The following is a 16,745-nucleotide window of genomic DNA, read 5'->3' as shown; positions in this document are numbered from 1 at the left end:
TGGGGGCGTGGCTCAGTGGTAGAGCCCCTGCCTAGAATCCCCCAGTGAGGGGCTGGGGGCATGGCTTAGCAGTTGCTTGGCAAGTGGGAAGCCCTGGGTTCAGTTCTTAGACACACACATTCGTATAAAAGTATGTGAAACTAGAGACATAGTTCAATGTTTAAGAGCTTGTACTGTTCAGAAGACCCAGATTTGGTTCCCAGGACCCACATCAAGTGCTCACAACTGTCTATCACTCTAGCTCTAGAGGACCTGACACAGTTGGCCTCCTCACATACCTGAACATACATGCGTACCACGGCACAGATATATACACACACACATAATTTAAATAACAATAAATCTTTTTTAAATGTGTAGAACATTTTATGCAGTTTTAATGTAAATACCATTTTATATAAGCAACTTGTGCACATGCATAAGTAAAGATTGAGTTTTTCATTTTACGTGTATGAGTGTTTTGCCGGCATGTATGTCTATACATCATGTGTGTGCTTGGTACCTATAATGGCCGGAAGTCATCAGACACTGAGACTGAAGTTACGGATGGCTGAGAGTTACCATGTGGATGCTGGAAACGGAGCCCAGGTCTTCTGAAAGAACAACCAATGCTCTTGACCACTGAGCCATCTCTCCAGCCTCAACCATCCTAAGACTTTTGAATCTCGGTACAGCATGCGGGCGCATGTGTGCGTGTGCATGTGTGTGCACGCGCTGAAACCAAGCCCCTACTGTGACACACTAGCTAACTATCCTTACACACCTCGGGGAATAAAAGAGCCCACCGATGCCCTCCGTACATCTGTTCAGGATGATCACAGGACTGAAGACAGATAACTAGCTTTCAGATCTGTGGAATCCAAACACGATGTGGAGTCCCTGCCTCTTCCAGGTCAGCTGACCAACCCCCCACCTTCCCCATCACAGCCCCTGACATGAATGTGCCAGGGTTAGCCCTGCTTATTGAACAGACTCAAGCCATGTCAAGTAAGGCAGATCTCGTCCCCAGTCCTCACTTGGCTCGGAGTCTGCTTTTCTCCGGCTCCCCTCCACAGCTCCTCCTGTTGGCAGCCAGAGGTTCTGCCACCTCCCACTGCACCAAGGAGATGCCATGCTGCCCACCCCTGCTTGTTCTGTAGCCCAGCATGCCCTCTGTCTGCCTGCTACACATGCTTCTCATCCTGCAAGACTCTCACTCACTGGGGCCCCCCCGAGTGCCTCAAGGGTGGGTTCTGACACTTCTGACACTCACTGAAGCACAGGGCTCAGCATCAGGGTCCTCATTTCAGTCACAGCTCTGTCTGGCACCCAAAGGATGCTTCAAGGTCAGTTCTGAAGAATGGTGCACAGCCCTGAGGTTCCCTTCCCTCTGCACAGCCACAACCCAGTGTCCTTTCCCTTCTGCACAAAGCAGACATAGTCACAAAATCTGGTGACCAGCCAGGCAAGTTACTTCCCATCTGAGGGCCCTGCCCAGCTCTGAAAACAGCTGTTGGTTGGAGGCCACCCGAGCTTGCCTGCAGGCCCAGGCTCTTCACTGGCTGCTCAGGCAGGTGTGTGTGCTGCCTGAGGCAGGACTGGGGCCTCACCTCCGGGAGGGCAGCCGGCGCCGCATGCGGTGACAGTCCAGTACCCACTCTTTACGCACAATCCGGCCTCCGAGGCCCAGGACCTGGCTGTACTTGGGAGTGTTGGCAAAGGCACAGCTGGGGGATGCAAAACAGGAGAGTCAGCCATGATCTGATGGACAAATCAGACATGGTGCTCTGTTCCATCAGAACAGAGAGGGAGGTAAGGGCGGGGGGAGCAAAAAGCAGACAACTAAGGGGGAAAAGAGGTGGGGGCCGGGGAGGGGCACAAGGAAGCAGGGAGGGAGGGAGGACAGCACAACAGGGACAGATGAACCAAGAGAGGGCATGCAGGGCAGGGGACCCACATGAGGTGTGTGCTGTCCGGGGTCCAGTCTGGCCGATACTTGGCCCCCAGCTCCAGGGCCTTGTCCCGGAGCTCTGAGCGGAAGGGGTTCTGGAAGCCACTGAGCACCACTACCACCCCCTGCAGGATCTTGCCCAGCTCCTGGGGTCCAGCGCGGGCTCCCCTGGGCCCTGCGCCTTCTTCCCGGGGCTTCGCTGGGACAGCTCTCTGTGCTGGGGTAGAGGCTGGAGCTACAGCCGGGGCACGAGCAGGAGGAACAGGCACTGGGGAGCCAAAGAACACAAGCTCGGTTGGTTGGTGACCCATCTCTCATAGGAAATCAGGCTGTCCCTTCTTAGATGGCGAGTTCAAGACCACAGCCCTTCCCTCATGACACACAAGCCCCGGTCACTACAGAGTCAAGGAATCTAGTTTGCTTACATTTGGGTCTCTTGGGGGCGGGTGGTCCTGCTGAGGGTTTGCTGGGAGGTTTCCTGTCTTCTAGACTCAAGTCCAGTTTCCTCTTCCCTTTGGGAGACTCCTGAGGCTGAGGAGGTAGGGATGGGTTGGCTTCCAGCTTTCCTCATTCTCCATTGCCCCAATGTCTGATGAGCTCACCTTGGAAGAGCTGCCCACAACCTTGGGGACTGGAGAGGCTGAGGAGGCTGCACTGGAGGCTGCCTGCAGCGTAGCTGCTGCGTAGCTGGGTCCTGCAGGGTCACTTGCAGAGGCTATGGAAGGACACAGTGGGCTGAGGGGGAGGCCATGGCGACAGCGGCCTCAGCGCCCGTCTATCAGGTATCAAGTCACTCCTGCATCCAGAAGTGACAACTCGCAGTCCAGGCCGCAGCCCTCCTCCCTGGACAGCCTCCTCCCCTGACCTAGAGACCTGGCCGTGCTCTCAGTTCTCAGCTTTGCTTTTGAGACAAGTTCAGCCTAGGCGGAACTCAGATTTTCTATCTACCCAAGGAGAGCCTTACATGTCCGATCCCCCTGTCTCATCTCCCCTGTGCTGAGACCTCAGGATTGGGCCTGGGAGCTGAACCCAGGCCTCTACGCTAAGTGAGTACTCCGCCAACGCCGTCCCCGGCAGCTCTCATCCCACGCGCACCTGAAGACGCCTTGTTGATACGACTGAAGAAGAGTGCCCCTGGCTTCAGGGAGTTGGCGCTGTCATCCTCCTCCTTTACACGGAACTGGCCGAGCTTGGTCACTGTCACCTTCTAAGGTCCCGCAAGGTCAGTGCTGTGGGAAGACTGCTGGCAGGCAGGGGTGGAGAGGCAGGGAGAGGCTCTGGGGGTAACAGGTACAACTTACCTGAGATGGAGCCTCTGCCTCTTCTTTGTCTGGAGGGCTATGAAACCTCACAAAACTCAGGCCATAGGGTGAGTCCTGGAACACAGGGGTGGGTGTGACGGTGTAGGACAGAGCATGGTGGTGATACTGACATTAAACCTCACTGAGCCCTAACTGTGGACTAAAGTCAGGCCTCACCCCTCAACCCGCAGTGGCTCTTTGACCCTCACTGTCAGTGACAGGCAGCCGGCAGGCAGCAAGTTCACTTCTATGTGCCCGGTCTCTGTCTGGAGCCATTTCTGGAATGCAAACTACCCAGAGCTCTTTGCTCCTCTGCTGACTGGATGCAGAAGCAGAAAGCAGGAGGAGCCCGAGTTCCCGGTCCCAGTATGGCTGTAACAGTGATCTTAAACAGAGCCTGATGGCCTCAAGTCACCCAACACTCGCTCCAGAGAGCTGCGCCGCCTGCTGCCTGTCCCAGGAGGACCTCAAACCCAGTGCTGGGAACCTGAGCAGTGGCTGTCTGTTGCTCCCGGCCCCCTGGACTCAGGATGGGCCCCTTAGATCCCCCGCCCCCTTTCCCTGGGCACGTCTCAGCTTTCACACCAGGTACCTTGCTGTATGGCTGGCTGCACACAATTTTAACACGGTCCCAGCGCTTCTCTGCTGCTGCCCGGACTAACTTGTCAGGTCCAAAAATGCGAACACGGTTGGGATTTGAGCCACTTCGGCTCTCAGAGGGGGACATGAAGGAGGAGGTGACGAGAAGGACCTGGGCGGAAGACAGTGTGAGGAATGAGGGCCAGAGCGAGATGACACCTCCTAGGAGCTGGGCAGGGGGAAGTCAACAGACCTGCCCTCTGTTATGTCTGCTGTGTTTGGTGCGTGCTCATGGGTGTGTGGGAACATGTACCATGTGGGGCTGGGGAGGACTGCTGGGCGTCTTCTCCACCGCTCCCGGCTTTACTCCTCCGACTTCAGTAACAACTGCTGCCATGACAGATTTTTCTTTTCAATTATTTGCATTGTTCTTGGATAATGTCCATTCATGTATGCAATTTGTTTTGATCATATTCACACACCCTTCCTTGACCCTCTCTGACTCCCTGGAGACCCCCTTTTCTTCCCAACAAGCTCTCCTGATTTTGTGTCTTGGTTATGGTCTACTGAGTTTAACAGGGCTGTTTGCATGATGTGGGGCTGTCCCCAAACATGCTGATTTCACTCCTCAGTAGTGGGACCACCAGGCCATACGCAGTCCAGACAAATTTCCACGTAAATCGGGCAGTACAGGGGACCACATGCCCTAAGGAACTGTCCCAGCAGAGGTGTCTCGGTGAGAGGCACAGTACAAGTGGCCTATGGGCATGCACAGTTGAGTCAGTTCAAAGACCAAGAGGGTTACAGGACGCCAGAACCGAAATCACAGCCAAAGATGGAGCAGGCTTACCAGACTCTGCCACCAGGAGGAGCTAGAGAGGCTGCATGCTGCAGCCTTGCCCATCTGCAGATACTGGGAGCATTGCCCCAGCTCCTGATGAACCCAGGTTTCAGCACCCCACACTAACCCCTTTCTTGGGGACACCAGCAGTAGAAAGGGAAGGGCATACCTGCTCAGCTCCGGTGACCCTTCCACACTGTGACAGACATTTCCGTCATTCCAATCTGCCTTCTGTTCCTCACCCCACTGGGGACAGCAGCCCTGGCTTCTTCTATTCACCAGACCCCAATCTTACAGTAACAGTTGGCAACTACATTCTTATATAAAATTCAGCCCACAAAAATACTATTTACGTTCTCTGCCTCCAGGTGATGGCGGGGCCACCACAGAAGCAGGAACGTGGCGGCCCAGAACTGGGAGAAAGCAGGAGACAAGACATAGGCTCCCACCAAGAAAGATCTTAGAGACCCTTAGCACCTGGCAGGGAGCTGGAGAAGGCATAAGTAGCGAACAAGCTAAGGCAGGGGAGTGTGTTTCTGGGGAGCTGGTGGACAGCTGCTTGACTCGGCCTCTCAGAGACAGTCCTCTCTGGAGAACTGCTAAGCGCAGTGTTCCTCTGCAGGACTCTGAGAGACCTCACAGGACCGGGATGGCTAATGAAGGAACCTAACTGCACGGCTGAAGGAGAGAATTGACTCCTGAAAGTTGTTCTCCAGCCGCCACATATATGTGACAACACACACACACACACACACACACACGCACACACACACGCACACAATAAACAACTAAATGTAATTTATGATTAGAGAACTCACTAGCTAGCGAGAACCCACAGTGACTGTTTCTGGTGTCTCCGTAAGCATGGACTACCTAACCCGGGGCAACTGTTCCCTGGAAAGGTACTATTTTTCTTTTTCTTTTTTTAAAGATTTACTTATTTCATGTATGTGAGTACACTGTCACCTTCTTCATGCATACCAGAAGAGGGCATCAGATTTCATTACAGATGGTTGTGAGCCACCATGTGGTTGCTGGGAATTGAACTCAGGACCTCTGGAAGAGCAGATGATGTCTCCAGCCTGGAAAGGTACTTTCCCAAGCAGCCCTACAGTACGCTGCTACGAGCCTGGCATACCTTCACTAAGGACCTGAGGCAGGAAGTTAGACGCTTGAGGTCCATCTGGGCTACTTAGTGCTGTCTTGTCTTCAAAAAATAAATAACCCAGGTATGGTGGTTCCTAACTGTAACCTTAGCATTGGCTAGAGAGTAAGAGTCTCTGTCCCAATAATAGTAATAACAGTAATAATAAAAAGAGGAAGAAGAAATAAACAATAAATACACACACCTACAAGCACACAGCTGCCATGATAGGGGTCCCAGAAGCCACAAACCACACACCCTGACTGCGGAAGGCTGCATTCCCTCCTCCCTGCATGGTGGATGGAGCAACAACAGTCACTCTGACCACGGGGTCAGATCCCAAAGAAAGGTGTCAATCAAGCCACCTCCCCCAGCCCAAACTGTCAGGTCAGTGCTGAGTCTGCCTCGGGCTAGCCTTCCCTCCTGAGCAAAGAACACAGTTGTTTCCTGAGCTATAAGCAATGGTCACTTAGGCTTGTTTTATTTCATCTCTTTCTAACTGACATACTGTAAAATCTATAAAATTAGAAAAGAAGCCTTTTACTACGGTTAAAAATACATAACAATATGCCTGTTGATGCTCAGCTGGGATTAAACACCACCACCAACAGAATCATACAGAGCACAAGCCACTCGCTGGCCTCTGTTCCACTTGTTACAAAGGGCCAGAATCTCAAGTGAACTACAGGACCGGATTTTGCATAGTGTGTGCCTGCATGTGTGTGTATGTGTGTGTGTGTGTGTGTATGTACACAACCAACAGCTGGGAGCTGTTACCAACACTAAGCCTCAGGGAACCCCAAATATCTCTTCTGATTCACTGTAAAGAAACCAGTCACTCTGGCTGGTTGTGACACTGCCTTTATGATTCCAAAGTTAACCATTACCCCAGTCTGCGATACCTTGAATGCTAGTGAATCTCTTCTATACAATTTCTTGTACTGGAGATGCAAGCTAGACTTTAACATACACTAGGCAGGGCTCTACCACTGAGCCACACCCCCAGCCCCTCACTGGGGGATTCTAGGCAGGGCTTCTACCACTGAGCCACGCCCCCAGCCCCTCACTGGGGGATTCTAGGCAGGGGCTCTGCCACTGAGCCACGCCCCCAGCCCCTCACTGGGGGATTCTAGGCAGGGGCTCTACCACTGAGCCACGCCCCCAGCCCCTCACTGGGGGATTCTAGGCAGGGGCTCTACCACTGAGCCACGCCCCCAGCCCCTCACTGGAGGATTCTAGGCAGGGACTCTGCCACTGAGCCACGCCCCAGCCCCTCACTGGGGGATTCTAGGCAGAGGCTCTGCCACTGAGCCACGCCCCCAGCCCCTCACTGGGGGATTCTAGGCAGGGGTGTAGAGGGCGGTTCTGGTGCTTTGATTGGGAAGATCTGTGTTTACTGACACAGAAAGTCCTTGCCCCCAGCTGGAATTTAATTTATTAATAAAGATGCCAGTAGCCAATGGTTGAGGACAGGGTGGGACACCAGGAGTTGCGCAGGTAGGACACAGAGAAAATGGGGGACTAGGAAAGAGGAAGAGAACAGGAGAGAAGCCAACCAGCTTTTCCAGGGAAGTAGCCTCTGAGACCACATTTCCAATGCAGTATTTGTGGTTTCCTTTACCTTACATTGGACATGAGAAACACGCAGCATGTACATAATGAAAAGCAGGACTTCGGGCTGGAGAGATGGCTCAGTGGTTAAGAGCACTGACTGCACTTCCAGAGGTCCTGAGTTCAAATCCCAGCAACCACATGGTGGCTCACAACCATCTGTAATGAGATCTGATGCCCTCTTCTGGTGTGTCTGAAGACAGCTACAGTGTATTCATATATAATAAATAAATAAATCTTTAAAAAAAAAAAGAAAAGCAGGACTGCAAAGGCGTTTTAGGCACACACACAGAGACATGGAGAGTGCTGCTCAGGCACACCATTGGCTCACACTGAAGACTTCTAAGCAGGCGCTACTCCACCATGGAGACACTGCCTCAACCCACACCCAATGCTCTATGTAGTGCCCTAAACTGGTCTTGACTTGCAACCCCCTTCTCCCTCTTCCAGAGAGGCTCCTGCTACCACCAGGCCTGTCTCCTCTGCATGATCTGGATGGAGGAGAACCGGCAAGCTGCTCTGCAGGAAGCAGTCCCGCTGTGTGCTCTGGGCTGGACCTGGAGGAGGAGCAGCCCTGACCGGCCCTGACCTGCTCACTCTTTCCTTTCTTTCTTTCCAGCTGTCTGGGAGCCGAGCATTTTAAGCCCTGAGCTCAGCTGTAACTATAATGTTACAGCAGCCTAAGACCTGAGCACAGCTGTTTGGGGACCCTGGGAACACAAAGGCCTGAGCTGGTCACACCACCTTCCAGAAAGGCAAATACTGAATAAACGCTCACATGCAAGATGGAACAATTTAGCTAAATAGGGCACCATATTCTGCTTTTTGTATTATGAAGTAATTCTGATCTATGTTTTGAAAGAGAAGCAAGTACACTTTTTTTAGATTTATTTAGTTTATGTATATGAGTACCCTGTAGCTGTCTTCAGACACACCAGCAGAGGGCATCAGCTCCCATTACAGATGGTTGTCAGCCACCATGTGGTTGCTGGGAATTGAACTCAGAACCTCTGGAAGAGCAGCCAGTGCTCTTAACCACTGAGCCATCTCTCCAGACCGAGAAGCAAGTAATTTTTAAAGATTTATTTTACTGTAATTATGCGTGTGTGTGCGGACGTGTGCATTTGAGTGCAGGTGCCGTGTGCCTGTGGAACCTAGAAGTGTACACTCCCTTGCAGGGCTGCAGAGGGTTGTGAGCTGCCTGACCCCTGTGCTAAGAAGTGACTCAGGTCACTTAAGAGTGAGTAGAACTCACTCTCGAGGGCTGAGCTACTCTCTAGCTCTGAAAGGAACTGTTTTGGACTAATACCAAAATCTGCTGACTTAGCATATCATTTTGAGAGCAAAAGTGTTCTTGGTGCAGGCAACCTCATTCCGAGAAATAGATCTTATCGAACAGAAAACAGCACCTGATAAAGTTCTAGGCAAGTGGCACAGGTGGGGACGTGACTCGGCGGCAGACTTTTCTCTAACATGTAGAAGACCCTGCAGCCCATTCCGAATGTGAGAAAAGGCAAGGAAACCCAACACAGGCAGCCGGGCATGTGGCCCGGGCCTTCAATCCCAGTGCCTCGGGAGACGAGGAAGGTCTGCGCTTAAGGGCAACCTACCCTACAGACCCAGACCAGCACTCATGAAGAGAGCTCCCAGCCCCAGCACTCAGGAAGATCTCTGTGAGTTCGAGGCCAGCCTGATCTACACAGAAAATTCCAAGACAGCCAGAGCTAAGTGAGACCCTGTCTTTAAAAAACAAGCAAGCAAACAAACAAAAAAAAACCTCCATAAACTAGGAACAAATAAGAACTTCCTTCGGTTTTTTCAAAAAATAAAAATACCCTACAGCAGTGGCTCTGAGCTTTCCTAAGATTCCTCATGTTGTGGTGACCTCAAATATAAAATTATTTTCATTGCTACTTCATAACTGTAAGTTTACTGCTGTTATGAATTGTAACATAAGTATCTGTGTTTTCTGATGGTCTTAGGGGTCGTAACCCTCAGGTTAAGAACCCACCCTATAGTCATCATCACATTTAACAGTGAGAGACACAACGCTCCTCTAAAGCCAGGAAGATGACAAGGCCTGCATCCCCCTTGAACCTGACAGTGCCCTAAGGTGCCAGGCGGCAGGACGACAGCAGGACAAAGGGAGGGAAAAAAGGTAGCTCACAGCTGTAATGGCAGCACTTAGTCAGATGGGGTGGGAGGATCAGGGATTTAAGACCAGCCCCAGCTGTGTGCTAAGTTCAAAACCAATCTGGGCCAAGTGAGACCCTATCTTTTTTAAAAAAAAAACAAAGCAGGGGAGGGTACAAAACATACAAAACAGCCTCTTTAGTTTCAACAGGCACGACGGTGCAGCAAAGACCAAGGCTGGTATAGCCTACCATCAGAAGGCTCAGACCTGGCTCTCCTCACACACGCGGACTTTAGTCTTCACTGGCTTAGCCTGAGACTTGTCACCTGCATCGTGGTGAGCTTAGTTTTCACCGCCATCACTTCACTGGAAAGCCAGTAGGCTAATACTCTGAGCTACAGTGACCTTGGCCAGTCATAACGGTCCTGTGAGCCAGCTTGACAGAGCATGCCTACAGTCCCAGCTTCCTGAGAGGCTGAGGCAGGAAAACTGCTTGAGACTAGGAGTGAACACCAGCCTGAACAAAACGAAAGGAAAAAATTAAGTACCACTCAGAAAGGGACTGTATTTTGTCTCAAGCAGGTTACCAGAGTCATGACAATGTGGAACCCCAGTTCTAGGGCCATGACCTGAGCTGCAACTGAATTTTACAACAAGTGGGGGCCTCTTGTTCCTTATTTGACTACATCCAGGCAGCTGGGCTCTCCCCTGATGATCAGGCCAATACCCCATGCCTGCTCTGTCTCCTCGGAATACCCAGGACCCTCCAGGAGGCAGGCTGGGTGGCCCACATCCACACTTGTGTAATCACAGGTGATGGCTAGTGAGAGGGTCGGGGGGTTACTGATGAAGACACGGAGTGTCAGCCTCTCCCAGCCCTGCTTACCTCATAGTCCTGTTCACCAGCTGTGGCCCCTCCAGCCGAGCTGCCCACTAGCACCTCCACAAAGGCCGAGCCATCATTCCCAATGTCCACGCTGTGTATCTGTTCCTCCTTTTCCAACTGTGGGGCAAAGAAAGGTTACTGAGTGCTTGGTTCTGCCTTGGGCTTGCTCTGGAACAGGGGACAGAGACGATGTACACCTGGGCTGCCACACCCTTGGAATGTCACCTGTGTGTCAGCGGGGATGGGAACTGGGTAGTGAGTAGAGTCGTTCCATCTCTGGCAGGCAGCCCAGGACACGACACTGACAATTCACTCAATGAACACACACTATACCGCTGCTTCTCCAATGACATCCCCACACTCCCACACTCGTCAGTCTGCTCCCTGTCCTGGAGCTCTGCTTGGTGGCAATAGCCAAAGACAGTTAGATGCAAGTTGTCATACAAAGGACACGTAACTACAGAAGTTCCTGGACAAACTAACGCATGCCAGGGGTTTTCTGGTTTGCACAGCACCGAGTCCTGCATTTGAACCCAGCTCTGCGACACACCAGCTGTGCACCATCACTGGACAACCTCCTGGAGCCTCTACCTCCTCACCTATAAAACACGGATCATCAGATCCAGGAGCACCCCATAATTAACATGGCTGAAGGTCAGGGTACACAGTAGATACTTAGTAGCTATTGGCAGGCATTGTTTTACTGTTGGTGACTCCTGTGACATTACCCTCACTGAAAAAGATGAAGGAAGGTAAAGCTGGGACTTGGTGTCGCACACGTGTAACCCCAGCATTTGAGAGGTGAGGGCAGAAGAATCACAAGTTTCAAGTCATCCTTAGCTACACAGCAAATTGGAGGCTAGTCAGGATCACATGAGACCCTGTCTCAAATATAAAAGAAAAAAAGAAATCAAAAAAGGTGATAGCTATAAGGGATAGACTAACACTACAGAAGTGGTGTGTGTAGTGTGCGTGGTTGTGTATTCACAAGTCTGAGTGCATGTAGAGGCCAGAGGTTGAGATGGCAGGTGTCTTCCGCAGTGGCTGTCCACTTTATTTGCTGAGGTAGATCTCCGCAGGGAGCCCTTCTCTGCCTCAGGAGCACTGGGCTCCCAGGCAGGCTGCCATGCCCCTCCCCAGCTCTCATGTGGGTGCTGGGGATCCCACCTCTGGTCTGCATTCACTGCCCACTGAGCCATCCGCAGATTCAGAAATGCTGTATGTCTAACTGGGGCAAGGACTGATGTCTAGGCTTGAGACTCCTTTATCCCTGGTCCTGTACGATGACCCAGCAGTTGTAGGCACCTGCTGCCAAGCCTGACTACCAGAATTCCAGTGGAAGGAGGCCCACATGTGCCCACACACGTACAGTCAGTGTGAAAACAGCTCTTACCTTACAGGGAATAAGAACTAGTTTATTCTGGAACCATTCTGAGTGACCACGGCCACAAAACACAGATTTAGGCTACCACAAACTCCATGTTCCAACGTAGAAGTAGTTTCATTAAGTTGATTATAGTTTTGCAGAAAAAAGGCACAAATTGAGGCATTTTTTTTCTCAAGATTTATTTATGTATATGACTGCTATATTTGCACGTATACCTATATGTCAGAAGAGGGCATCAGAAAAGATCCCATTACAGGTGGTTGTGAGCCACCATGTGTTTGCTGGGAATTGAACTCAGGACCTCTGGAAGAGCAGTCAGTGCTCTTAACTGCTGAGCCATCTCTTCAACTCCCAAATTAAGGCAACTTTAAAATACACTGATGGGTACACCAGAGAGGTGGGCACAAAAGAGGGGAGCTGTTTTACAGGCCCAAGATGCTCTCCGATGACATTCTTAGCTCTCTTGGTGGTGGCTAGTGTTTTGCTACAGTAAAGGAGGTTTTTACTTATTGTTTTTACAGTCTAAGAGGTTTTTACTTATTGTGAGGTGTTAGTTCAGACGGAGTGAGGCAAGGAGTGGCTGTGCCTGAAGCTAAAACCAGCCCAAGAGAAAGTAATTGGCCTCTGAAGGGACAAAGTCCCACTCTCTCCATAGCACTGAAACCCTTATCAATCCACCAGTGTCTGCAGACACAACATCTTTTCAGGAATTCTTGCTCACAAGACACACTCAAATAAAATTACATAAAAATGGACTAAAGGAACTGAGACCCAGACCTCGAAGTCATGAGCACATGCTGCTCTTACACAGGGACTGAATTCAGTTCCCAGCACCCACATCAGGCTGCTCAGTGCCTCCAGTAACTGGTTCTTGGGAATCCGGCATGCTCTTCTAGCCTCCTTGGGTACAGCACATGTAGCATACATGCAGACACATACATACACATAAACAAAAATCAGTCTTCCAAAGATGCAATAAAGAAGTTTTAAGGATATTTTTTGTTCAGCTAAAGGTTTTAGAACTAGGTCTGGAGAGATGGTTCAGCAGTTAAGAGCACTGGATGCTCTTCCAGAGGTTCTGAGTTCAATTCGCAGAACCCACATGGTGACTCACAACCATCTGTAATAGGGTCTGATGCCCTCTTCTGGTGTGTCTGAAGACAGATACAGTGTACTCACATACATGAAATAAATAAATCTTAAAAAAAAAAGATTTTAGAATTAAAAATAAGTGAACAAAAAGAGTGAAACCAATTTTAACATTCTTTTAAATAAGAAACAAAACACTATCTAGACTCCATAAGCTGCTACAGCTGGAGGCCGTGCAATGACTCTTCTGTACATCACAGGAAGGTCAGGGAAGGACTGGAGTCACTTCTCTTAGACAGCCTGGAGACTGCCAACCAGTCCAAACTTGAGGCTGTAGTTTCCTTTTCTTTCGTAAGTTTATTTATCACTTGCATACGAGCATTTTGCCTGGACGTATGCCTACATCCCATCTGCTCTCCTGGCCCCTTAGAGGCCGAGAGGAGAGTATCAGAACCTCTGGAACTAGAATTAAGGTACTTGTGAGCTGCTGTGTGGGTGCTGGGAATCAAACCCTGGTCCTCTGTAAGAACAAGTGCTTATAACTGCTGAGCCAATTCTCCAGCTTCCCCCACCCCATTTCATTTTTTGAGACTTGGCCACGTAGTCCAGGCTACAAGCATGAGCTGCCACACCAGCTCCACTTTCACATGCTTAGTCATTGGTGGGGTTTTTTTTTTTTTTTTGGTGCGCACGTATGTGTGTGTGTGTGTGTTTGTGTGTGTGTGTGTTAGGTGTCACTTAACCAGGCACACCTTGAACTTATGGGGATCTTCCTGGCTTCACCTTTCAGGGGCTAGAATTGCAGGCAGGAGACTCTTTGCCTGGTCCCTGTTTCCCTTTGACTGGAGTTGTTTTGTCAGTGCTGGCCTAGAAAAGCCCCAGGCTTCCTACTGAATCTATTATCCAGGAACAGAAGCACTACCTGATACAGGCTCATTATTCATTGAAAGAAAGAGCTATTTATGAAGACGTCACTCACCAGAGGACCTGCGGCTCCAGCCTGAGGCTGAAGACACGGTAAGGTGTGTGGGTGTGGGGCGCTCAGGACAGGCAATGCTAAGTGTTCAGCGTGGGGCTCATTAACAGGTGAGGAGGTATTACAGCCCTCAAAGACGTCTCGGCCACAGATGTGGCTCAGCTGGAGTGCTGCTTGCCTAGGAAGCAGGAGGCCCTGAGTTCCATCCCATCACGCATAATCAGAGTACCGAATGAAGCACACCAGTAATTTCAGCACTCAGTGTAGAGGCAATGAAATGAGGAAAACACAGGAGCTCAAGCCTGACCTGGCTGAATCGGGCTAGAACAGGTCAGCCTAACAGCACTTCCCGGGAACCATAGCTCACCGTCACTGTTCCGCTCCAGTGACACCACGGTGGTACAGCTGTGCCTTATTCTTATTAAAAATTCATACCTGTCATGCTTGCTAACAGCCACCACAGCTACATCAACGGGACCTACCAAACTTGTGGCTGTTACCTTTATAAGCCCTCTGCTCACTCAGCTAGGGCGCGCGTCTTTACACATGGAGTCACAGGTCTGGGAGGCTCAACAAAAACGTCATGGTTTTCCCTGGTGGCCCCAAGTGAGAGCAGCGTGGCTGTAACTGCGGAGGTGGCTCACCTGTTAGAGCTCTTCACACCCACAAGAGGTCCGTAACATCCTGTAACCCCAGGTCCCGAGGGACCCAGTGCCTCCGGCTTCTGCACCAACAGGCATCTACCCCTCACACACATACTTAAAATAAATTTTTTTTTTTGTAACAAAAACAAATTTTTAACTGCCTGTGTACTTCCACCCAACATGGCCCTCCTCTGCTCTGGAACTGCCTGCTGTTCCCCTCTGCTCTATCAGACCAGTCAGGGCATCACAGCTCCATGGCAGGAGGAGCCTTGACTTAAGCAAAGTGGTCTGTGTTCAAATCCAACCCTGACACTTCTAAACTACAGGCAATCTTTCCAAGGGCAGTTTTCTCAGGTGAGAAAGGGGAGTCCCAGTGGCGTCCCTCGACAGGAAGCTAAGATGCCCCAAAGTCACAAGGGCAGCCAGCTGGGCCTGCAACCCCAACGACTTGGTAGGTAAAGGCAGGAGAATCCAGAGGTCAAGGCCTGCATGAGCCACACAGCAAGTTCAAGAACAGGAGTAACTCATCAAGACTCTGCCTCCAAGAGAGGGGTCTGGGGACGTGGGGCAGTGGTAGAGTGCTTGTCTAACTGGTACAGGATCCTGGTTCAATATTCAGCACCACAAAAGAAAACAAAGCAAAACAGTGCTCACATCTGTAACTGAGGAAACAACGCAAGAGCGACTCTTCTACCAGTGCAGGTGCTGCAATTAGACGGGCAGCCTCGGGCAGGAAGTGGTTACACACCAGCTGTGTAGGCAAAGCCCAAGAGCAAACCAGCCAGCTGCTTACTGCGATTGTTCCTGGGCCCACAGCACTGCTGCCCGGAGAGAGTGCAGGCCAGCACAGACCCTGCTGGATACTGAGCCCAAATATTGTCCTGTGGGCACCTTCTCCAGTTACATAGCCGCCAGTCTTATATCCAACAAAGGCTGAAGCCTCCTGCTCAGGGCCTTCGCACCTGCCACCGCAGAACCCCGAACACGCTTCCCACCTGACACCTCGGCACTGCTCAAGCCTTTCTGACCTAGATTCAGATGTCAATGCCTCAGACCAAACAAAGTTGCATCTGTCATCTCCCACAAGAGTTCCCTCTATTCCTTAGCCTGGTTTATCTCTCTCCACTACTACTGAGGCATACCTGTGGCTCCAACCTGTATATAAATATGTATATACCCCACCCCTACCACTGGGTCTCAAGTATCCCAGGCTAACCTCAAACCTTCTATATAACCAACAATGTCCCAATTTTGGATCCGTCTCCTTCTCTTCCCAGGTTAATGCAATGCCAGGGCTCAAACTCAGAATACTATGTATGCTAAGCAGGCAACATACCAAGTGGGCAGCACAAACAACCCTGGTGTTCCTTACTTGCATGTTGGTTTGTAATTTTTGAATTTTCCTATGCACACATAGTACATGATATTGAATGGCCACAAAAACTCGGCAAAGCTCTGAGAGGTGGCTATTTGAAAAGCTGTCCTGGCCAGGTGGTGGTGGTGCATGCCATTAATCCCAGCACTTGGGAGGCAGAGACAGGCGGATTTCTGAGTTCGAGGCCAGCCTGGTCTACAGAGTGAGTTCCAGGACAGCCAGGGCTACACAGAGAAACCCTGTCTCGAAAAACCAAAAAAAAGAAAAAAAAGAAAGAAAGAAAGAAAAGAAAGAAAGAAAGAAAGAAAGAAAGAAGGAAGGAAGGAAAGAAAAGAAAGCTGTCCTGTATGCAGTAATGCAGTAGTTAAAAGAGAGGGGGAGGAGCTGGAGAGAAGGTTCAGTAAGGACAGTAATGACCTTGAATGTAGGAGGCAGGGGCAGGAAGTCACAAGGAGCTCAAGGCCAGTCTGAGGTACAGAGTAAGACCTGTCTCAAAATGATACTAGTATCAAATGTCAGAACAGTGGCACACATCAGCAATTGTCAGCACTCTATAGAGGAAGCAGGGGGATCACAAGGCAAGGCCAGTCTGAGCTACACACAGTGAACGTCTTTCCCAAAACACTGAAGTGCTGTGGGCGTGGCCCAGTGGTAGAGCCCTGCCTAGAATCCCCCAGTGAGGGGCTGGGGGCATGGCTCAGTGGTAGAGCCCCAGCCTAGAATCCCCCAGTGAGGGGCTGGGGGCGTGGCTCAGTGGTAGAGCCCCTGCCTAGAATCCCCCAGTGAGGGGCTGGGGGCGTGGCTCAGTGGTAGAGCCCCTGCCTAGAATCCCCCAGTGAGGGGCTGGG

The 16,745-nt window shown here is 50.8% G+C and overlaps 1 protein-coding gene across 4 annotated transcripts in view; it reads right to left on the bottom strand.

The window, feature by feature from the left end:
• The window catches only part of Xrcc1 (X-ray repair cross complementing 1), a 27,346-nt gene that overhangs the window by 4,016 nt on the left and 6,585 nt on the right, over positions 1–16,745 (bottom strand). For 3 of the 4 annotated variants that reach the window (XM_028782555.1, XM_028782553.1, XM_028782554.1), the window contains exons 3-10: positions 10,427–10,543; positions 3,824–3,982; positions 3,232–3,306; positions 3,026–3,137; positions 2,533–2,645; positions 2,356–2,461; positions 1,937–2,198; positions 1,590–1,706 (exon numbers count right to left, since the gene is read on the bottom strand). In XM_028782555.1, the coding sequence (XP_028638388.1) occupies positions 1,590–1,706; positions 1,937–2,198; positions 2,356–2,461; positions 2,533–2,645; positions 3,026–3,137; positions 3,232–3,306; positions 3,824–3,982; positions 10,427–10,543 (1,061 nt within the window). The remainder of the gene's footprint in view (positions 1–1,589; positions 1,707–1,936; positions 2,199–2,355; positions 2,462–2,532; positions 2,646–3,025; positions 3,138–3,231; positions 3,307–3,823; positions 3,983–10,426; positions 10,544–16,745) is intronic. The other variant, XM_028782556.1, reaches the window with a different exon arrangement.

Source organism: Grammomys surdaster, unplaced genomic scaffold (genome assembly GCF_004785775.1).
Source record: "Grammomys surdaster isolate TR1022 unplaced genomic scaffold, NIH_TR_1.0 804, whole genome shotgun sequence".
NCBI lineage: Eukaryota > Metazoa > Chordata > Mammalia > Rodentia > Muridae > Grammomys > Grammomys surdaster.
This window is presented reverse-complemented; position numbering and strand designations above follow the sequence as displayed.